Source organism: Caenorhabditis elegans, chromosome I, assembly GCF_000002985.6.
Source record: "Caenorhabditis elegans chromosome I".
Lineage (NCBI taxonomy): Eukaryota > Metazoa > Nematoda > Chromadorea > Rhabditida > Rhabditidae > Caenorhabditis > Caenorhabditis elegans.
Genome location: NC_003279.8, coordinates 4652071 through 4673333, shown reverse-complemented (window position 1 = coordinate 4673333; position 21263 = coordinate 4652071). Strand labels below are relative to the sequence as shown.

The 21263-nt window shown below is 36.5% G+C and overlaps 5 protein-coding genes and 1 non-coding gene across 13 annotated transcripts; 3 read left to right on the top strand and 3 right to left on the bottom strand.

The window, feature by feature from the left end:
* Window positions 1–1595: 1595 nt before the first annotated feature.
* xnp-1 (Transcriptional regulator ATRX homolog) lies at window positions 1596–7401 on the top strand. The gene is made up of 10 exons (NM_001025787.5): window positions 1596–1654; window positions 1715–1855; window positions 1910–2476; window positions 2542–3542; window positions 3595–3873; window positions 3932–4107; window positions 4625–5322; window positions 5383–5616; window positions 6135–6933; window positions 7039–7401. The coding sequence occupies exons 1-10, from the start codon at window positions 1620–1622 to the stop codon at window positions 7186–7188; spliced, it is 4080 nt and encodes a 1359-aa protein (NP_001020958.1). The 5' UTR covers window positions 1596–1619; the 3' UTR covers window positions 7189–7401.
* A 584-nt stretch (window positions 7402–7985) lies between these two features.
* On the bottom strand, window positions 7986–8826 carry B0041.1 (SCP domain-containing protein). Its single transcript, NM_001382980.1, has 5 exons — window positions 8750–8826; window positions 8552–8705; window positions 8326–8499; window positions 8181–8281; window positions 7986–8135 (listed from the first exon to the last, which is right to left on the bottom strand). Exons 3-5 carry the CDS (start codon window positions 8461–8463, stop codon window positions 8024–8026), a joined length of 351 nt encoding a protein of 116 aa, NP_001370299.1. The 5' UTR covers window positions 8464–8499; window positions 8552–8705; window positions 8750–8826; the 3' UTR covers window positions 7986–8023.
* A 2062-nt stretch (window positions 8827–10888) lies between these two features.
* B0041.11 (uncharacterized protein) lies at window positions 10889–12494 on the top strand. The gene is made up of 5 exons (NM_001392192.1): window positions 10889–11203; window positions 11255–11331; window positions 11378–12128; window positions 12180–12251; window positions 12309–12494. The coding sequence occupies exons 1-3, from the start codon at window positions 11147–11149 to the stop codon at window positions 11382–11384; spliced, it is 141 nt and encodes a 46-aa protein (NP_001379544.1). The 5' UTR covers window positions 10889–11146; the 3' UTR covers window positions 11385–12128; window positions 12180–12251; window positions 12309–12494.
* A 126-nt stretch (window positions 12495–12620) lies between these two features.
* On the bottom strand, window positions 12621–12813 carry B0041.10. Its single transcript, NR_050080.1, has one exon. It is a non-coding gene; the product is annotated as an Unclassified non-coding RNA B0041.10 (non-coding RNA).
* A 367-nt stretch (window positions 12814–13180) lies between these two features.
* On the bottom strand, window positions 13181–19867 carry ain-2 (ALG-1; the record flags this gene model as incomplete). Of its 7 annotated transcripts, none has more annotated exons than NM_001392189.1 (9): window positions 13181–14325; window positions 14572–14649; window positions 15079–15395; window positions 15847–16122; window positions 16554–16823; window positions 16876–17613; window positions 17838–17985; window positions 19648–19736; window positions 19792–19867. In NM_001392189.1, the coding sequence occupies 9 exons, from the start codon at window positions 19805–19807 to the stop codon at window positions 14017–14019; spliced, it is 2241 nt and encodes a 746-aa protein (NP_001379543.1). The 7 variants fall into 7 exon arrangements, with proteins under 7 accessions (NP_001379543.1, NP_001020957.2, NP_001367310.1 ...); NM_001379889.3 differs by having other exon boundaries at window positions 13183–14325; window positions 15847–16128; window positions 19792–19861; NM_001356820.2 differs by having other exon boundaries at window positions 13183–14325; window positions 15907–16128; window positions 19792–19861.
* A 560-nt stretch (window positions 19868–20427) lies between these two features.
* Window positions 20428–21189, top strand: ptps-1 (Putative 6-pyruvoyl tetrahydrobiopterin synthase; the record flags this gene model as incomplete). 2 transcript variants are annotated; one of them, NM_001047161.2, is made up of 3 exons in its annotated part: window positions 20428–20580; window positions 20633–20764; window positions 21011–21189. In NM_001047161.2, 3 exons carry the CDS (start codon window positions 20428–20430, stop codon window positions 21146–21148), a joined length of 423 nt encoding a protein of 140 aa, NP_001040626.1. The 2 variants fall into 2 exon arrangements, with proteins under 2 accessions (NP_001040626.1, NP_001040627.1); NM_001047162.4 differs by having other exon boundaries at window positions 20437–20580; window positions 21011–21148.
* Window positions 21190–21263: the final 74 nt, after the last annotated feature.

Here is a 21263-nt window from a genome sequence, read left to right as displayed (position 1 = left end):
TCAATTTTGCAAAAAAATTTATGACATTTTCTCGTAAAGAAAACTTGATAACCCGAAAGAAAATCTTCAAAATTGGTCTAAAAATCGATAATTTTACATAAATTTATAATTTTTTATGGAAAACTGAAAACTTGAGAAATGTTTGTTCATTTTTTTTACATTATTGAATTTATTCGGTCCATTTTTATAATTTTAGGCAAAATTCTAACCCTTATGTCTACCAAGATTATGCTTTTCATGCTGTTTTTTATTTGTTCATGAAAAACTTGTTTACAACTGGGTAAAATGATTTTAAAAAATTAAAATTTGAAGATATAATCGATATACAAGTTTTGAAAATGACCGCTTCCAAAGAAGGAATATGGATTTTAATGATTTTCCAGCTCTGCAAGATTTCTGGGACGAGCTTTTTTCTTCAAAAATCAGGGAACTACTAGCAAGAGATTGACAACTAAAAAAATAAGAAAAAGTGAAACTGATAAGAAGACACCCGTTAACAGATAGCAGAGGTTACGCGAGGAAATCGACAACATTCAGAACATTGCGAAAGACGCCGAGGAACTTTACATTTGAAGATGAGTCAGATGAAGTTGAGGAAGTCTAGATGATTCGATTTAAAAGTAATTAGTAGTAGGATCATGTGATAGTAAATAGAAATGTGGAATATTTTTGCGGATATTTGAAAAAAATTGGGAAAGCAGGGAATTAAAAGAAAAAAACCGCTCAAAATCTAAAACTCATGCTTTCCGTTAATTTAGAACTACCAGAATGCATTCTAGAATGAGGAACTTCAAAACATCAGGACTTCAGAATCTAATTAAACTTTAAAATGCTCATATTTCTCGAAAATCATAATATTAAAGCAGAAAGGTACACAGATACGTCATTAAAATAGCTATTTCTGTTGCTGTTAATGTAATTTTTAAGATACCAAAATAAACAAAAAAAAACGAGAGAAAACGGTGACATCATCGAACAAAAGGCGTTCACCGCAATGTCAGCTGGCTGGTGCTTCATTGCAAACGGGTCCGCAATATGACGTCGTGATGTCTGCGTACAACGCGCACGATTCCCCGCGCAAACATTTTTGAAAAAAATTGGGAAGTTGAAATTTTTAATTTTCAACTTTCCTCTTGGATTTTCGGGTGTTTCACTTTAAATTTCATTGCGATTTTGAGATTCATTGCTGTATAATGCTTAAGCGAACAATTTGCACCATTTTTGTCGTAAAAATTCTGAAATTTTCCATTTAGCGGGTATGGTAGGATTACTGTGCTTTTTTGTTCATTCCTGCAGGTTTTCTGTAGATTTTAAACCGTTGATTGGAGTTATTCAGACCTCAAGCATTGAACTTTTCCGAAAAAAAGTATTTTTCAAAAAATATGTGCCACGTCAGCACCTTCTTGTCTCTCGTTTCTCTGGACCCTCTCTGTACCGTATACTATCTCGCCGTTCCTTTGCTTCTCAGCGTCTCTTTTGAGCCGTTTATGTCTTGTCACATCGACCCCATTCCTGCGCGTCCTCTTTCTGAATCCGTTGAACCGTTCTGAGTGAACTTTTCGATTTTCACTGAATAATATTTACAAATCTTACAGAATTTCAATCAAATCTGTCAACTAATGAGAGTTGGTGTCAGCGAGTCGGAGGATTCCGAGTAAGTATTCTTCAACAGAAGATACATGGTTTTTCGATAAAAAAAACGTTTATTTTCCAGCGGTCACGTCATCGAAGATGAAGATCTTGAGATGGCTAGACAAATCGAGAACGAGCGAAAAGAGAAAAGAGCTCAAAAATTGAAGGAAAAACGAGAACGAGAAGGAAAGCCTCCACCGAAAAAGAGACCTGCTAAAAAGAGGTAGGACTAGAACATTATTTTTACTTCTTAAAAATTAATTCACCAAACTTTCAGAAAAGCTTCATCGTCAGAGGAAGACGACGACGACGAGGAAGAATCTCCAAGAAAATCTTCGAAAAAATCCAGAAAACGTGCAAAATCCGAGTCTGAATCTGATGAATCTGATGAGGAAGAAGACCGAAAAAAGTCGAAGAGTAAAAAGAAAGTAGATCAGAAAAAGAAGGAAAAATCGAAGAAAAAACGAACAACATCATCATCAGAAGATGAAGATTCAGATGAAGAACGGGAACAAAAATCGAAGAAAAAGTCGAAAAAGACGAAGAAACAGACATCTTCAGAATCATCGGAAGAATCGGAGGAAGAAAGAAAAGTGAAGAAATCGAAGAAAAATAAGGAGAAATCAGTGAAAAAAAGAGCTGAAACATCGGAAGAGTCAGATGAAGATGAGAAACCATCGAAAAAGAGCAAAAAGGGTTTGAAGAAGAAAGCAAAGTCGGAATCCGAATCCGAATCTGAAGACGAGAAGGAAGTGAAGAAGTCTAAGAAAAAGAGCAAGAAGGTTGTTAAGAAAGAATCTGAATCAGAAGATGAAGCTCCAGAGAAGAAAAAGACAGAGAAACGGTTGGTTTAACTCTTTTTTTTAGCATAAGCTCTAAAATCAGAACAATAATTGTTTTTTCTTCCAGGAAACGCTCAAAAACCTCGTCGGAGGAATCATCAGAATCGGAAAAATCAGACGAAGAGGAAGAAGAGAAGGAATCTTCACCGAAACCCAAAAAGAAGAAGCCTCTGGCTGTGAAGAAATTGTCATCAGATGAAGAATCGGAAGAATCTGATGTTGAAGTGCTTCCACAGAAAAAGAAGAGAGGAGCAGTGACACTGATCTCAGATTCTGAAGATGAGAAGGATCAGAAGAGTGAATCTGAAGCTTCAGATGTTGAAGAGAAAGTTTCAAAGAAGAAGGCTAAGAAGCAAGAATCTTCGGAAAGTGGATCCGATTCATCGGAAGGATCTATTACAGTGAATCGTAAGAGTAAGAAGAAAGAAAAGCCGGAAAAGAAGAAAAAGGGAATTATTATGGATAGTAGCAAGCTTCAGAAAGAGACCATAGATGCAGAGAGAGCAGAGAAAGAGAGAAGAAAACGATTGGAGAAGAAGCAGAAAGAATTTAATGGAATTGTACTTGAAGAAGGAGAAGATCTAACTGAAATGCTCACAGGAACATCATCTCAAAGAAAACTGAAAAGTGTAGTTCTTGATCCTGATTCTTCAACTGTAGATGAAGAATCAAAGAAGCCCGTGGAGGTTCACAATTCGCTGGTTCGAATCCTGAAACCTCATCAAGCACATGGAATTCAATTTATGTATGATTGTGCTTTTGAATCATTGGATCGTCTTGATACTGAAGGATCTGGTGGTATTCTTGCTCATTGTATGGGTCTCGGAAAGACACTTCAAGTCATTACATTCCTTCATACTGTACTAATGCACGAAAAGATTGGTGAAAAGTGTAAACGAGTGCTCGTTGTTGTGCCAAAGAATGTGATTATCAATTGGTTTAAAGAATTTCAAAAATGGTTGGTCGATAATGATGAGGAACTTGATACTATAGATGTTAATGAACTTGATTCATACAAGACGATCGAAGATCGGAGAAGAGCTCTCAAAGCGTGGCATAGCTCGAAAAGTGAGGAGTTTTGAGAACTGGAGGATTATAACTTTTAAAAAATAACTTTCAGCGCCCAGTGTGATGATTATTGGATACGATTTGTTCAGAATTCTCACCGTAGAAGATGATCCGAAAAAGAAGAAGCCAAAGAATCGAAATCGTCGTTTGGAAAAAGCCAAAGAAGATTTCAGAAAATATCTTCAAAATCCGGGACCTGATATGGTTGTGTGTGACGAGGCCCATAAGCTAAAAAATGATGACTCAGCACTATCAAAGTGTATGGTGAAGATTCTAACAAAGCGGAGAATCTGTTTGACGGGTACACCACTTCAGAATAATCTTATGGAATGTGAGTTTTCTGAAATTTCAGTCTAAAAAAATCGAAACATTTAAATTTATTTTTCCAGATCACTGCATGGTTAACTTTGTGAAACCAGGATTACTGGGAACAAAAACCGAATTTGCGAATCGTTTCGTGAATATTATTAATCGAGGAAGAACAAAAGATGCGTCTCCATTGGAAGTTTCATTTATGAAACGACGTTGTCATGTTCTTTATGATCATTTAAAGAAATGTGTGGATGTGAGTAGCGGAAAACATTTTTTTAACTTTTAAAATCATGAAAAATGAGCCAAATTTTCTAAAATTCGAAATTTCGCCAACTTTTCCATTTCGTAATAGATGGAATACAATTTTTATTAAAATATCTCTTCTTATTTCATAATTCTCGGGCAGGGATCATTTTTGCTATTTTGACAAAAAAATTAATTGTTTGAAACTAAATCACTATAACAAGCGGATTTTTTTGTACTTTGTACGTCAAACAATTTCCATATTATATAAGGAATTTGAAGCAACATGCGTTTTTCTCTAAAATTATATATTTTTTCAATTTCATAAAGAAATCCATTAGTCCCCAATCCAGATATTTTTTTACGAATTTTTTTTTTGAAAATTTTAAAAGCTTTGAAAAATTTTTGAGACGTCTCACTATGAAATTTAGCCGTTTGGTATCATTTTTGGTCCTTTTAAGCACCTCAAAAACTAAAAAATCTCATTTTAACGATACTTATTCTTTTTTATAACTTTTTTTTTTCAGAGAAAAGATTATCGTGTGCTCACCGAAGCGATTCCACCAAAGCAGGAATATGTCATAAACGTTCGACAAACTGAACGACAATGTGCACTTTATAACGCATTCCTGAACGATATTGTTGGAGATTCTGGTCTATCGAAACGACTTCTTCCGGATTATCACATGTTCTCACGTATTTGGACTCATCCTTATCAGCTTGTTCTTCATGAACAAAGAATGGAAAGAGAACGAGTAATGAGAGAAGATGCAGAGGAAGAAGCTGATTTTATTGATGATGGAGATGGTAGTGAATCTGAATCTGAAGGAAGTTTCAAGTCAGGATCTGAATCAGATTCTGGGAAAAGTGTTGTTTTATCGTCAGATGATGAAGGATCTTCGAAGAAAAAGAAAAATGGAAATAAACCAGAAATCAAGAAAACCGCACCACAAAAGAAGAGAAAGTTCTTAAATTCTGATGATGAAGATGAAGAAGATGGTGAAGATACAGCTATGGCTATTCTTCAAGATGGAATTCGTCAATCGAAGAGATTAGCTGGAGAAGAAGCAGATTTACGAGATACTGATACTCCACCAGAGTATACTGGATGGTTTGCCAGATTGGGATTGGTTAAAGAAGAGGATAGAGATGATTTTGCATTAAGTAATAAGTTGATTCTTCTCGTTGAGATTATCAAGAAATGTGAGGAGATTGGAGATAAATTGTGAGTTTTTGAAGATAGAATTGCTTTTAATCAATAAAATAAATCAATAATTTATTTCAGACTCGTGTTCTCTCAATCACTGGAGTCTCTCACTTTAATCAAACGAATGCTTGAGTATATGGCTGGAACTGGTCAATGGTTTGCTGATGGTCATGAAGCATTGAATGCAGAAGGAGAAGAGACATGGTCATGGCTTGAAGGAGAAGATTATATGACAATTGATGGATCTGTTCAATCGGGGAAACGTGATGCCGTGCAAACGTCATTCAATGATCCGTTGAACTTGAGAGCTCGGTAAGGAATTTTGGAAAAATCGGAAATTGAAAACCGAAAAATTTTTGATTTTTCGAGTTTTTAAAAATCGGAATACGAAAATTCTTCGACTAAACACAATTTTTTTTGGTCTGAAAAAACCAAAAAAATCAATTTTTGCCAAAAAATATTTTTAAAAAAAAACAATTTTTTCCAAAAAATTTTAATTTAAACAATCCATTTTTGCTAAAAATATCAAAAAAAATTTTCACCGATAAAACGCCAAAATTTTTTTTTAACCAAAGAAAAATCAAAAAATACAATTTTTAAAAATGTGTAACCAAAAAATCAAATTTAGCTAAACACCAAATAAACTTGTTATGAAATCCATTTTTGCCAAAAACTTAACAAAAAAAACTAAAACTTGACTCAATAAAAACTATGTGTTTGCAATTTTTGAAATTTTCCATTTGCATCACTGCTGCAGTTGAAATTGCTTTTTTCTTACTTGTTGAGTTTTTTTTTTCAAAACTTCCTGCTTCTCATCCTAAAAATTTCAGTTTAATGCTCATCTCGACTCGTGCAGGATCGCTCGGAACCAATATGGTCGCCGCAAACCGTGTCATCATCTTCGACGCCTGTTGGAATCCATCTCACGACACTCAATCTCTGTTCCGTGTCTATCGTTTTGGACAAACGAAACCTGTGTACATCTACAGATTTATTGCCCAGGGAACAATGGAAGAACGTATCTATAAAAGACAAGTCACGAAGGAATCGACATCGATGAGAGTTGTAGATGAAGCACAGATTCAGAGACATTATTTGGGAAATGATTTAACTGAACTCTATCAATTCACACCTTCTACATTTGATCCCGACGTTGAAATTTCATGTGCTCCACCCAAAGATCGGCTTCTCGCAGATGTCATCCATAAGAATCAACATGCAGTTGTGGATTATATTGAGCATGACACACTTTTCGCTAATGTCGAAGACGAGAAGCTCACTGAGCAAGAAATGAAGGATGCGTGGACAGACTATGAGAAGGATAAATCTGGAATGCCTGTTCGTGCTCAATATGCGGCGCCACCAATGCCAGGATTCCCGAATGGAATGATCGTTGGACAGAATGTTCAAGCATTACTTCAGAACCGAATGAATCAAGGAATCCGTGTTGATCAAATGCAACATGACATACTGTTCAAAGAGCTTCAGAAAATGCGAATCAAGGATGCAGGAACTGCAGTCAAAATTGTGCTCCTGAGAAACTTGCTCGAGCAGATTCTTCCGTATATTCCGGATGAGATGCGTGGTGGAATGAGCGAGTTTAACACTCATTTTATTCGTCTTGTTCATGTAAGTTATTACTTTATTCTCATCCAGGGTGTCGCTTTTCACTAGAATCTAAAAAAGAATAATTTTTCCTATAGCCTTTCCTATAGCCAATATAACATTTTTCAGGAAACTGATCGAAAAATGGAGACGCCTGCTGATTTGCTGCGTAAATCGCTGGAATCCTTCAAAACAGTCATCAAAATGGTCAAAATGATTCCAACATGCCGTGAACCATTGGCTCGAATGACTCGTGATTATCCGTATCTTTTTGCCTAAATTATTTATCTCCTCTTTAAATGTTCCAAAATAATGTATTCTTTCCCCGGATATTTATCAATTGAAGATCTCTTCCTTTCTTTAACCCCCTCATATATGCTTCCTGAATATATTCACCCACACCATAATTTTTAATTAAAAATCCCGAAGTTAATTTATTCCCTTTTCTTTGAAGTTTTTTTTGTCAAACTGTATTATGAATTTTAGTAAAATAATCCAGCGATTTTAAGCCTAAAATACGATACTTGATCTTACCACGGCAATTTTTTGTTACATGCGAAAATATGTGCGCCTTTATAAAGAGTGGGGGTTCACGGTTGGAAAACCGTGAGATATACAATGCGCCCAATATGGGAGTCAATTTCAGAAAATGAACGTTTTTTTTCATGTTAAAAAAAAACTTGTTTTGATCTTAAATAAATTTATTTTTAATTTATCAATTAAAGAATAAGAAAGAAAAAGAAGAAGAGGAAAAAGAAAGAAGTTCGTGGGGGTTATTTTGCTCAAAAAAAACTTACAATAAACCCAAACCACCAATTTTCGAAAAAATATTCAAATTTTTCTTAAAAATTGAAAGCAGCGAATCTATAAAGCTGTTCATTCCAAAATGATAACTCAACTTACTGAAAAAAGAATTGAAACAATAAATCTCATACAGTATACTTGTGTAACTTATAAGTAGAAAAATATATAAACGCTCCACATACTGGACAAACTCTGATTAAATATGATGGAGGCCCAGTGTAGTATGAAGTAACATGCAATTTCGAATCTGCCAGAATCAAAAACAAAAACGCTTTCTTCAAAACTTTCATTCAAATACAATTTCAGTCATTTAAAGAGTTCCATTGGTTCTTTTGGGAACGCACATGTCGTCAATTGGATATTCACTTGGGCATTTGGTTCCTGGTTCTCCGTACACAAAATGATTGTCTTTGAATGTTTCCCTGAAATAATAAAAAAAGATGATTCTGGTATCTGGAGTCACTCACCAAGGACCGAGGAGAACTATATCTTTTCTTTCACCACCACAGTGATTCTTAATAAACGCAATTTTCGTTTGAGCCGGATTGAAATAATACCATTCTGCTACCTAAAAATGGAGTTATAATATTGGAAACTGTAGCTGAAGTTTACCAATTTTAATTTAGTCGCCTCACTCATAGTAGCAAATGGTTGTCCTTTGCTATGGAACTTTTTCAACAATTGATCAGCCTTTAGACCTGCCCCATCAGACATAGAGTTCCATAAATTCTTCCAATCCTGACATGTCATATGCAATGCCTTTGTTTCGAGGTCTTTATCGAAAACCTGCTCGAACAATAACTATATATATATTTATAAATGCTTTTTTCGAACTAACTCATCATCCAATGCATATTGGCAATGCTTCGGTCATGAGCTATTCATCCACGCCACAGGTTGAAAAACTGGATAATTTCTTTCTGTGCCCTCACAACACAGAATCATCAGTGAGAAACGACTTTCCACAATGGGAACAGTAGAAATGCAATGGGCTGAAACTTGATGATGAACACAAGCGGAGATTGAATACAAATACCACAGAGGATGACAAGAAGTCCGATGGCAATCTTGGCGATGGGAGACATCAGAGAGATGTTGGTGAACATTGTTCGATTGAATAATATTTTAATTACTCTTTCCCCCTGTTTATATATCAAATATTCAAAGATCTTATCTTTTTGAACTGCAAAAGGTCACGTTTTGAATTTTCAAATTGATTTCACCGCAGCATCTTTTAAATTGAAAAACTTGGAAAAATATTAGATAAATTTTTTACGTGTACGAGGTATGAAGTAGACAGATGTAGGCACGAGGTGGGTGTGCGTATCCCTGCCTACTTTCTGGCTACTATGACTATTGTCACCATACCAGCCTAACTCACGCCTTAATACGTCAACTGGCTGCCTACATGCCTACATCATGGCTATTCCTGCCTACTGCGTGCTAGTTGCCCACCTCCATGTTTTTGTATCGGCCTACTCGCCTACCTATGTATTCCGTTGGCATCCCTCACGCCTGTCTGCCTAAAACACCCACACTGTGCCTTTTTATGCTAACTTCCAGAATATCTGAAATTATTTCTATTCATACCTACTGCCGGCCTACCTGCCTACTTGTTACCAGCCTACATCTACATATGCCTTCTGGGCAAACACTCATTTACTAGCGTGCTGATTTACTTGAACGCTCAATCCCTTACGATGGCTCAATCCCTTTGACGCTCATTTACGAATGTTTTCACTTTTGCTCGTTTACAAATGAATGGCTCATTTACTTTCAAATTTCATTTTGAACACTTTTAATCATTTGCATCTACTATGTACTCAGTCAATTCTAATTCCTAGTAAAAATAAAACAATTTTGTAAGTGATGTGAATTGTTTAAATTATCAAAATAAACAGTAAGCTCCTCTCATTGGCGGCAGGTGGGAATTTAACAACCAGTTGTTGGACAAATGCAGAGGACAATGGTTTGAATCCTCTTCGTGTAAACTTGGTACGTCCAATTTTGTGCTGGGAAACAATCATCGAGACAGATGTTTGTTACTTACTGCCCTTTTTTGTTATGTACCACTTTTTTCTATCGAGTTGTCTGTGTCTCTAGCACTGTCTCTCTCTCTCTATATCTCTCTCTATATGCTCAGGGCGCATTGAGGACACACCGCGTCTCCTTCGTCCACCCGGACACTTAAACATTGTTATTCATTCATTTTTCCCCTTCTTGTGAGAGTGACGTCCTCACCGGGACGCTTCTTGATTCTTCAATTTTTTAGTTTCTTGACACTTCTTTATCAAAACAAACTTACTGAAATATCTGAAATTCATACTACAATTTATTTTATTTTACAATCTGAAGTATTCACTACTCCTATTTTTTTAGTTTGTAGAACTAAAAAGTGTTTAGTTTGAAAAAAAAAGTTTGAAGACATAAATATGTGGCTTCCAATATTTTTGACTTTAAGGGGATACATACAAAAGACAGAATTTTGGTCTCAAAACTTATCAAACCTTATAAAAAAATTTCTAGTTCGGAAAAACGTGTTTCTCTAATTCGAGTAAATAACCGGAAGGCATTTTTCAATTTCATGAATTTAAACAAAAGCCATTTTGCTCCACATTTTTTCTGATTTGCAGCAGTGGGTGCGGTGAGCCGCCGAAGTCTCCCAGAAATCTCTGAAAAACTAGACGTATGCTCGTTTTAAAACTACATACGTTTTAAGGAGGTTTCCGATAGCTTTGGAAACATTATGAAAACTGGTAAAACCTGTTTAGATAATTCAGAAAATTTTGAATGCTCAAGTTTTATCAAAATATTTCAAAGTTTCTAGTCTTATCGAAAAATTGTTAATTTTCGAAACTAGATTTTCCCTAAGTGTGCGATAGTTTTCCCTTGCTCTATCTTAGTCGGTAATCTCTGTATTTCTGCGCACCTTCCCAAGTGTCCACAACGGCTAAAGACGAAATCAAGCATTCTAGTCTATCTCACCTCACCATGTTTTCTCTGCTGTCTGTGTCTCTAGTACTGCCTCTCTCTATATCACTCTCTATATGCTCAGTGCGCATTGAGGACACACCGCGTCTCCTTCGTTGGAGTGTGACGTTGCTCTATGCAGTTGTATATCGCGGTACGTCTGTGCCGACTGTAATTGTTGTGACTGTGTCTTTCTCTCTCTTTCTCTCTACGCTCTCTGTGCACATCTCCAGTCCCCATAAATCCACCCGGACACTTAAACATTGTTATTCATTCATTTTTCCCCTTCTTGTGAGAGTGACGTCCTCACCGGGACGCTTCTTGATTCTTCAATTTTTTAGTTTCTTGACACTTCTTTATCAAAACAAACTTACTGAAATATCTGAAATACGTACTACAATTTATTTTATTTTTCATTCTGAAAGTATTCCCTATCCCTTTTTTTTTACAAAGGATCGGATGGATGGATGGATCAACGACGATCGGGATGGATAGATCCGGGACAGATCGAGATGGACTGGTAAGAGATCTTTTCTCCTTTCAGCTTCAACTAACATGTATTTTTTTACAGATCTCTAGCAAACGACGAAGGATGGATGGTAGGAAAGGATGGATGGTTGGAACAATGGAAATAGAAAATCCAAAGGGGTTAGGAATTTGTTTGATGCGTCATCTAAACTAAGAACTTATACAGATGTTGAAAGCTGATTGAAGAAATTCTGGACAATCGGTTGAATGGGCCGACCAATCAGGATGGATGGATCGGGACGAGACGACGACGACGACAAACAATAAGGATGGACGGATGGATTGGGACGATCGAAAGGGATTTGGGACAAAATGACGACGACAAAGGATGGATGAATTCGGGACGGATCGGGATGGACGGTACGTGAATCCATCTTGCTCATTCTTGTGAATGTAGCGTCCCCATTTCGTTTACCTGGCTTGAACTGAACTGGTTTGCTTAAATCTGTCACTGTCCAATTTCTGAACCGGGTTCAAAGTAGCAGGCAAGGGCTGCATTTTCGGATTCACTGCTACCCCCCTGAGTTGATTTGTTTGGAAACAAACAAATCTTGTACCGTACTCAGAGGCAGTGAAACTGATTGATCTCTTAATGGGAAATGCGAACTCCTGCGAAAAAAGAACAAGGAGACTGGAAATAGCGTCAAACAGACGAGGGCTTATCGGACGGTTCTTGCCACATTGGTAAATTGTAATGGATGATGCTGCACAGTTCTAACGGTACAGAACATCACTTAAAGTTGCATGAATGGATTCGATCGATGGATGGATGGACGAGGCAACAACGACCACGAACGATTAGGATGGATGGATGGAAGGATCGATCGAGATGATGGCTTCGAGATGGATCGGGACGATGTACGACGACGACGATGGGTCGGATGGGTGGATGGATCGACGACGATCGGGATGGACTGGTAAGTGATCTTTTCTTCATTTAGCTTCAACTAGAATGCAACTTTTTATAGATCTCAAGCAAACAATAAAGGATGGATGGCAGGAAGGAAGGATGGATGGAAAAAAGAAAGGATATAATCCTTGTAAGGAATTTGTTTGATGTTTTAACTAACTTAGCTTTAACCACAAGTTTTTTATAGATGCTGAAAACTGGTGCAACAATATGGTGAATCGGTGAATATGGTGAATATGGAGGATCGGGACGATCGGGATGGATGGCTTCGGGATGGCTTCGGGATGGATCGGGACGATGGACGACGACGACTTTTTAATTTTTTTCTATTTTAATCATTTATTTTCGATTTAATAAAAGTTAATGAATTTAACGAATTTGCCGTTTGCCGAATTAGCCGGTTTGTTTGCGCCTTTTCGCCGGTTCAGTTTTTTGCGCTTGCTCGATTTTTATTTCTGAAAATTCCGAAAATTTCAAAACTTCAAAAATAAAAAAGATAAAAATGCAAAATTCCAAAAACTCCAAAATTCCGAAATTCTAAAATTCCGACATTCCAAAAATTCCAAAATTCCAAAAATTCCAAAATTCCGAAATTCCAAAGTTCCGACATTCCAAAAATTCCAAAATTCCAAAAATTCCAAAATTCCAAAAATTCCGAAAAAATCCGAATTACCGAAAATTCCAAAAATTCCTACGCTATACGCTATACGCTATACGTAATGCCAATTTATAGAATCTGCCGTAATGCCAATTTATAGAATCTGCCGTAATGAAATTTGAAAGTAAATGAGCCATTCATTTGTAAACGAGCAAAAGTGAAAACATTCGTAAATGAGCGTCAAAGGGATTGAGCCATCGTAAGGGATTGAGCGTTCAAGTCAATCAGCACGCTTGTAAATGAGTGTTTGCCTGCCTTCTGTCTACCTGCCAGATGCCCTCCTACGCTTACTGACAGCCTACCGAGACTACTAAGCTACATATGCCTTCTACCTGCCTGCCTCCCGCCTTCTCCATATATTCATTCCAACACGTGTATTTTGAAAAGAAGAAAAAGATGAATTAACAACGCAATTGATAACCTTCATTCTAGCCATTTCGGTTGAATCAGTGTATACATTGAACAAAAAGAAAACGATGACGACACGGAGATTTAAAGAGAGGAAAAGTGAATGATACAAAAGTCAAAAAGGGGCGATCTACTACAAATTCGCATATTGCTCCAAATTGTCGGAAAGCTAACTGCGAAATGTGTAGTAGTGAATATGAGAAATTTAAAAAGTAAAATTTACGGGAAAAGCGAGATGATGATGAGGCGAATTTGGATTAAGCTTGTGATGTGTCCATTTGGGGATGTAATTTTGGAGAAAAGTGAAACAATTTTTTGGACAGAAGCGATCGAAATGGAACAAAATTTGGCGGGGAGAAGCGGTAAAAAACCAGATAAAAATACGAGAAATGTGTTTTAAAAATGTGATGATGGAGAGGGAGATGGTAATTAAACAAGAAAAAATCGGATAAAAAAAGAGATACGGACAATATGCTCCAAAATGATGATGATGATGATTGGGGAATTGAAGGAAGAAAAGGCAGAAAAATTTCACATGTTTTTTTGCATCGGAAGATTTTGGAAAGTTTTGGGAACAAAAAGATACCAGGACCAGGAGAGGGTGGGATCAAACTAACACATATTGATTTTAAAAAGTTAAATTATGAAAATAAATTGATGAATACGAGAAGAGTCATAAATAAAATAAAAACTAACAAGCAATGCAAATTTTGGCATAAAAATTCTAGACTTTTTCAAAAGAAGAAAATTAAATTTACAGCAGCAGAAAAGAACGAACTGAATAATTATATATTTGATTTCAGATTAAAAAAAAAGAATAAATCAGCATCTAACCAAGGAACGAATAATCATAATAATGATCAGGTGGTCCACCACCTCCACTACTATTAAAAGAGTCTCCACCAGCAGCACCACCTCCACCACTTCGTGAAGTACTTGGACCAGCTCCTCCATCGGATCCTGGCGGTGGTCCTCCTCTATGATTAAGATGATTGGTAGATGTATTTGCAGATGTAGATGTTTGTGGTTGTGGTGGAAGAAGCCCAGCTTCGATCAAAGCTTCGGTGATCTTTTTAGATAATTGTGTCACCTCGATCTTTGCAGTCACTACTCCGATTACTGCTTTGTCGTGATCGTTCTGTAATTTTTATTTTATTATTTTTATTCATTAAACTCTAATCTTTTAAAAAACTCTTTGTGATAACCCAGGTTCGGAAATTTACGATCTTTAGCTCTGAGATACTGTAGCAGGTCTCGAAACGATCGAAAATTATGCTGAATTCGTAGCAACTACAGTATTCTTTAATGGTACACACTTCTTTCCGTGAAAATTTTTCGATCGCTTCGAGACCTGGTACCGTACTTTTTCATCAAAAATGTTTACCTTTTGATCCTTGCTCATCCACGATTCTTTCTCCTCTTTGCTGGCTCCCTCGTCATAGTTCGAAGGGCGATTTTCTCCCTTAAAAAAGTAATTTAAAAATATGTTTCTTTTCATTCTAGTTTTTTTTAATTTTTAGCTCTTCACCACCATTCTATAGACACAGAATTTTGCGATTTTTTGAGAATAAATACAGTGCCCGGTCTCGACACGAAAAATGTGTGCTCAATGCAAAAGTATGTGCGCCTATAAATAGTACCGTGATTCAAAACCTTCTTTACTGCGGAATTTTCTTCGATTTTTCAATTAACTAAAAATCTTTCAAACTAACAAATCGTGAGAAAAACTGTGGAAAATTAATTCCAAATCCGCAGTAACGAAAATGTGAAACTACAGTACTCTTTAAAGGTGCACACCTTTGTGAATTTAACAAAATATGTAGTGGCGAGACCCGCAAAAATCGCAATATTTTGCGTCTGTGTAATATTATTATCCCAATAAAATACACACCAATTTTTTGAGCTCATCCTCATAGTCGTCCAAACGCGGAATGACCGCCAAAATTTCGGTGAGCAAGTCGAGCACGTTGGGCGGAATGTGCGGAAGTGAGAGTAGGGAAATATCCAAATGACCCTTCTGAACGGCTAATTTCAGATTTTCAGCCAGCTTCTTCTGGCTACCATCCTCGTCCAACAATGAAGATGAGGATGGTGGTCCGCCTCCAACATTTCCACTGCCGCTCATCATCAACATGCCAATTGGAATTGATGACGATGAAGCTGATGATCCGACACCCATTGTTGGATGTGGTGGTACCATTGAGGATCCTGCAAGAAAATATTCATTAAAAAATAATATTCATTAATAAAAAATTACGGGGAAACTAAAAGCTATAGTTTGGGGCGCCGCTCCAGTCCACTGTAAATCGACATGAGATCTCATGTCGATTTCCGGTGGACTACGCGCGATTTTACAGTTTCTGTTAAAATTTTGTATTCTGGACCGTTTCCCTCATTTCTTTCTGTATTTCCCACTTAAAAGGGAAACAGTAATTATGGGGTTTTCATAAATAAATTAATCGATTTTTACTTGAAATACTAGCTTTTTAGGTTAATACAGAAGGAAAACAGTCCAGGATCAAGAATTTAGCAGAAACTGGGAAATCGTGCAGACAAATAAATTCTGGGTTGTCGACATAAAAGACGCGCGGCAGGGTTGCAGTCGGAGCTCCGCCTCCTCTAACCATTCTATTCCTAAATTCTATTTTCTGGTACGAACCATCCATGACAGCAGCAGACCACAATGATCCACCATCAAGCACCCCATTATCACCATAACCTCCATAGTGTGGCTGATGTTGTTGTTGATGTTGTTGCTGTTGCATGTGTTGAGCAAAGAATGGATTACGTGTTTCACTATTTGATTGACCTCCTCCAACTGATGGACTATTCCACATTGAATTATCATTTGATTGATGATGAGATGGATGACGTCCACTTCCACCACCGCTTATACTTCCTTCATCCCAACCACGTGACGAGCTTTGATCGAATTCTGAATCTTTTGAAACTTTAGTACAATATTGCATTTTTTCTCGTTATAAATGCCAATCGTATAATGTTTCAATTTTGTTAAACATTTTTTGGATAAAAATGAAAAACTGTTTTTAAATAGTATTTGGCGGCAAAACCGTAAATTAAATCGTTTTCAATTATTTTCGCCAATTTTCAAACATTTTTCGTCCCTTTTGTTGAGTTTTTAATGGTTTTTACTAATTCTTACAATTTTCACCTTGAATTGATGCATAAAAAATACATGAAGATTTTTTTTTCATTTGTTTATGAATTTTATCATCAATTTCGATGTAAAAAAATATTTAAAAAAACGGAAAACGCAACAAAAAAATTGGTATAATTAATTTTAAACGAATAAATTAATGGTTTTACCACCAAATACGGAAGTAGGATTAAAAAGAAAAAACGAACCACTCTTGTCAGTACTAATTTCAGATGGAATATCACCCCATCCACTGGGAACAATGGGTCTTCGTCCAATCCTCATCATAGCATTCGCCTCTTCTTCGGCTTGTTGTTGAGCTTGTGCCACTATTTGTGGATTTTCAGATGTTAAACGTCGACGAAGAGCTTCTTCATTCAATGCTTTCTTTTTCAAATGACTTGGACATCGTTCCATTGCCGTTTCAAAGTCTTCTTCTTGGCCTTCTGGCACAATCCAACGGCGAATTGGTTTACTGTCTGGAAGCAAGAAGATTAAGAATTTAATATTCAGAATTTTCAGAAAACTTACTTGATACATCAGCATCACCCCATCCACTCAATCCCTTATCTCTCAACGATTTTTTCTTTTTCGCGTCTTCATCATTCTCATCAGTCCACATTGAATAATCATCCATTGATGATGATGAAACTCCGAATCCTCCATTCTGATTTCCACCTGGTCCGTGCTGTTCGTGTGGTCCTCCTTGTGATCCTCCACCACCTCCACCCATTGAGAATGGCGACGGAGCAAATGAGGGTTGTTGATGATGATGATTCGGTTGATTTCCACCATAAAATGGAGGCTGACCAGGTGGAACCATCATTGGTGGCATATTGAATCCCTGTTGAGGCTGTTGCTGCTGCTGCCTCTGTTGATTCCCTCGATAACCACCTTGACCTCCTTGCATTCGATTCCCGTATTGATTCTGATTATTTCCACGTTGTCCATATGGTGGCATATGAGATGGATGATGTCCTCCACCACCACCAGCTCCACCACCATATCCCGAAGGATCATAGAGATCGTCTTGTTGAGGTGGAGGTACAAATGGAGCAGGTTGATTCCATTGTTGGACTGGCGGTGGACCCATATCACCATATTGTCCAGGAATTCCTGATGGTGTCGATCCTAATGACATACCATCCATTCGCATATTAATATCCATCACATCAGGCATTCCACCCATTGGTGGTGGTGGAGGATATTGAGGCATAAATTGTCCTTGTTGTGGTCGGAATCCGTGTGGCATCATACGATTCATTCCACCTGAAAAATAGAAGTTTGAATTTTGAATCAATTTTTAAATCATTTTTTTAAATCTCAGTAATCGCTACAGGTGCCGAATTTTACAGACTTGCTGATTTGATGATATTGAAAATTAGTTTTCATATAATTTGAAATTCTAAATAGCAGCAAATTTATTTCTTTAATAATTTTAAAATAATTTCTTAAATAATTTCTAGTCACCCAAAAAACGAATCAAATCTTACCATGATGGGGATTCTGTTGTATTCTTTGATTGTGCATACCACCACCTCCACCACGTCGTCCTCCTCCGCCACCATTCATGTGATGTGGTCCTCCACGCCCAGGTCCTTGCCAACCGTCCCCGTTCATACCCGGATCCGCCTCGTATGGCTGAAAAATGTTATGAGTTTTATGGAACAGAATCCAATAAAAAATTGGTGCAAAGAAATTGACATTACTTCCGCGTCTAAGAGATTCGGAGCTTCAAGCAGAGAATCAAAAGAGCAAGAAACCAAAAGATATGATACTTCAAAACTTGGAAGGCCGATAAATCGAATTTTTTGAGCAAAGGTAGGGGTACGGTAATTTTCTGGAGCACTTAAAAAAACATAATATTTTAATTTTTAAGCTTTTCAGCCAATTTTTTTTCGGTTGGTTTTTTAGCCCTGAAGCTGAAAAGCAGGTGAAACCCAGAGTAACATCGTAAAACAGGCTTTCTCTAGTAGAAATCTTCTCGGAAAGGGATATATAGTTAAGGATAGAAATGGAAAATGTATACGAGAACGGGTCTCTCTGAGAATAGTCCGGTCTTGTACCACGGTTCGGACTATATATATACATTAAGCCAAGCGATACGAAGAAATGACGCTCTAATGATAAGTTGGAAAGTGCATAATTTAGATTATAAAACCTCGGAAATTCTACGAAAATCTTAGGTGGAGTAGTATCTGCGGAGTTTTTGTCCGAAATTACCGAATATGCGTGCTTAGATTTTTTTTGTTGCAATTTTGCAACAAAAAACGATCGTGTATTAATTGGTTGTTCTTTGTTATATCACTAATTTGAAACACCTTTCGCCACATTTTTAGATATCTAAACTTAATAACCCGGCAAAATTTCGCCGAAATTCTAAAATTGGCGGAAAAATCAATAATTTAATACTTTACAGAAAACAAATCTGAAAATGTGACGCATAATGCTTCAAATTGCGAAACAATGAAAAACTGTATGCCAAAATGGTGGAACCTATTGGTTATTCAAAATAATTTGGCCGTTTTTTAGTTGCAAAATAGAAAAAAATAGTTTTTTGAGTGGAGTTTTCGAATTCAAACAAAAACATCAACGAAAAATTTCGTAAATCCGAGAATTAAAAAAAATCAAATTCCAAAACTACAAGAGTCCCTGTCACTGATCGAGACGTGGAGGAATAAGAAACAAAGAGTGTCAGTGACACAGTACGCTAGAATACGCGACGCAGACAAAAAGTGGACCCCAAGTCGGAGGACACGGACGGAGGTCGACATGACCAATCGATAGAGAGTTCGTTGCGAGAGAGAAAGAAACACGAGACGCAGAGACATGAACAAGAAGACGGGCGGTGTAGTGGTGTGGCGGTGGCGGTTCCTGGGGTGGTTTCCAGCGAAAAAAAAAACGACGAAGGGCACCAAGACGCAGAGACATTGTGCATTAAATATACGTATATATGTACAATATGAAGAAAAAGGAGAAGCAAAGCGTGGAGAGTCTGCACAAAAAAACGTACATTTTTTATTCAAGGAGCGCCCGACAATATGGGCGCCCTCGTTTTCCCCTCCCTCCACAACGACACCTTCTAGGAGGACAATGTATGAGATAATGTAGATTTTTGAAGAGACGGCAGACATTATGAGATGAGAATTCTTGATATCGGAGATTGACCATGAAAAGTGCGGAGAACGGTCAGATGACGTCATCTTCTGGTTTTCTTAGTTATTTTTTATTAACTTGTGCCCAATCAACAGTTTCTTCATGTTAATGATGACTTTAAATTGATTTTTTTAAAATTTCACTCACAACATATTGTTGAGAGTAACTCGACGGAGATCGTGTATCAACGTGTAATTGGCGATAGGGAGGTTGCCGCCGATAATTCGGATCATTGCCTGAAAAATAATTATTGTTTAGAATTAATTGAGCGAAAATATATTGACGAAATACCTTGATATCCGTGCATTTCCACGCAAAACTCTTTTAAAATTTGTTTTTTTCGCGTCTTGCTGTGATTTTTCTGAAAATAAGATACGGAATGTTTAAAAATAATGTTTAAAATCAAAATTTTGATCGAAAATTCGGAAAAAAAATGCACAAAAACGAAGAAGAATGAGTGAAAATGATGAAATATGAATTTGATTTCGAATTTTCGCGGACAAGGGTTACTGTAGTTTTTAAAGGCGCATGCCTCGATTTGAAAAAGTTTACAGGCACAGAAATTTGCTTTTTGAGTGAAAACTTAATAAATATCAGTCCATTGTTTTGAAATCACCTAATTAAAATTGAAAATAAATATTTTGCACTATTTTTTCTATTTAAAATTTCAAAATTCTCCGAATATAAAATTTTAACACGACTACAGTAATCCTTCGCTTGAAATTATTGCGTATTTTGATGCAGAAACTATAATCCTGCTGTCGTAATAAGATGATTAGTTGAAAAGAGAGACGATGACAATCATATCATAATTGTAATCAATTATTTGCAAACACCAGCGCCAGTATATAAATTATTCGTTGAACACACATAATTCTTCCATTTTTCTCCATTTTTTTCTTTTTTTTAATAAAATAAATTATTTGAATGTTCAGAATGCCAATTGTAACTATGGAACGAGTCGATTCGTTCTCCGCAGCACATCGTCTTCACTCTGAAAAGCTGAGCGACGCTGAAAATAAGGAAACTTTTGGAAAATGCAATAATTCAAATGGTCATGGACATAATTATGTTTGGAAGGTTTAAAAATTTTATTTTTTAATAAAATAAAAATAATTTCGAAAAATTTCAGGTAAAGCTCCGCGGAGAAGTTGATCCGACGAGTGGAATGGTGTATGACCTGGCAAAGCTGAAAAAAGAAATGAGTTTAGTGCTGGATACGGTAGATCACAGGAATTTGGATAAAGACGTGGAATTTTTTAAGGTACTGTAGACAGATTATGCGTCATTAAAAATGCTATTCAAAGTGTGGGTCTTGGCACGAGCGAAACTTTTCAGCTACAGTACCATCTAGTATGGTTTAAATGTTTTTTGTTTAAAAGATTCGAGAATTTTGCTATTGAAAAAAATCTAAATTAAATTTTTTTTGTTATCATAAAAAATTTCGGAAGGACCCAAGACCGCAATTTCGCGTTTCAAAACCAAGATAAATACTTTTTTCCAATTTCAGACAACTGTGAGCACATCTGAAAACGTGGCAATTTATATGTTCGAGAAGCTGAAATCCGTAATGTCGAATCCATCGGTTTTGTATAAAGTGACAATTGAGGAGACACCCAAGAATATTTTCACTTATAAAGGATGTTAATTTCTGAAATAAATAGTTTTTGAATAAAACCATAAAACCAATTTTTCAAGCCTTTTAGCAATAGAGCGTGTTTCCAAAAAAAGTCTAGATTTAATCGGATTAATTGTTTCGAAAC

What these genes read in the sequence shown, in the direction of transcription:
- xnp-1 (NM_001025787.5), top strand. Translation starts at nt 1,620, where the DNA reads ATGAGAGTTGGTGTCAGCGAGTCGGAGGATTCCGA. An exon ending in AGCGAGTCGGAGGATTCCGA is followed by an intron (nt 1,655 to 1,714) that starts GTAAGTATTCTT and finishes TTTATTTTCCAG; the next exon opens with CGGTCACGTCATCGAAGATG. An exon ending in TCAGAATAATCTTATGGAAT is followed by an intron (nt 3,874 to 3,931) that starts GTGAGTTTTCTG and finishes TTATTTTTCCAG; the next exon opens with ATCACTGCATGGTTAACTTT.
- B0041.1 (NM_001382980.1), bottom strand. Translation starts at nt 8,463, where the DNA reads ATGACATGTCAGGATTGGAAGAATTTATGGAACTCTATGTCTGATGGG. An exon ending in AGGCGACTAAATTAAAATTG is followed by an intron (nt 8,282 to 8,325) that starts GTAAACTTCAGC and finishes CTCCATTTTTAG; the next exon opens with GTAGCAGAATGGTATTATTT. An exon ending in ATAGTTCTCCTCGGTCCTTG is followed by an intron (nt 8,136 to 8,180) that starts GTGAGTGACTCC and finishes TTATTATTTCAG; the next exon opens with GGAAACATTCAAAGACAATC.
- B0041.11 (NM_001392192.1), top strand. Translation starts at nt 11,147, where the DNA reads ATGGATGGATCAACGACGATCGGGATGGATAGATCCGGGACAGATCGA. An exon ending in GGACAGATCGAGATGGACTG is followed by an intron (nt 11,204 to 11,254) that starts GTAAGAGATCTT and finishes ATTTTTTTACAG; the next exon opens with ATCTCTAGCAAACGACGAAG.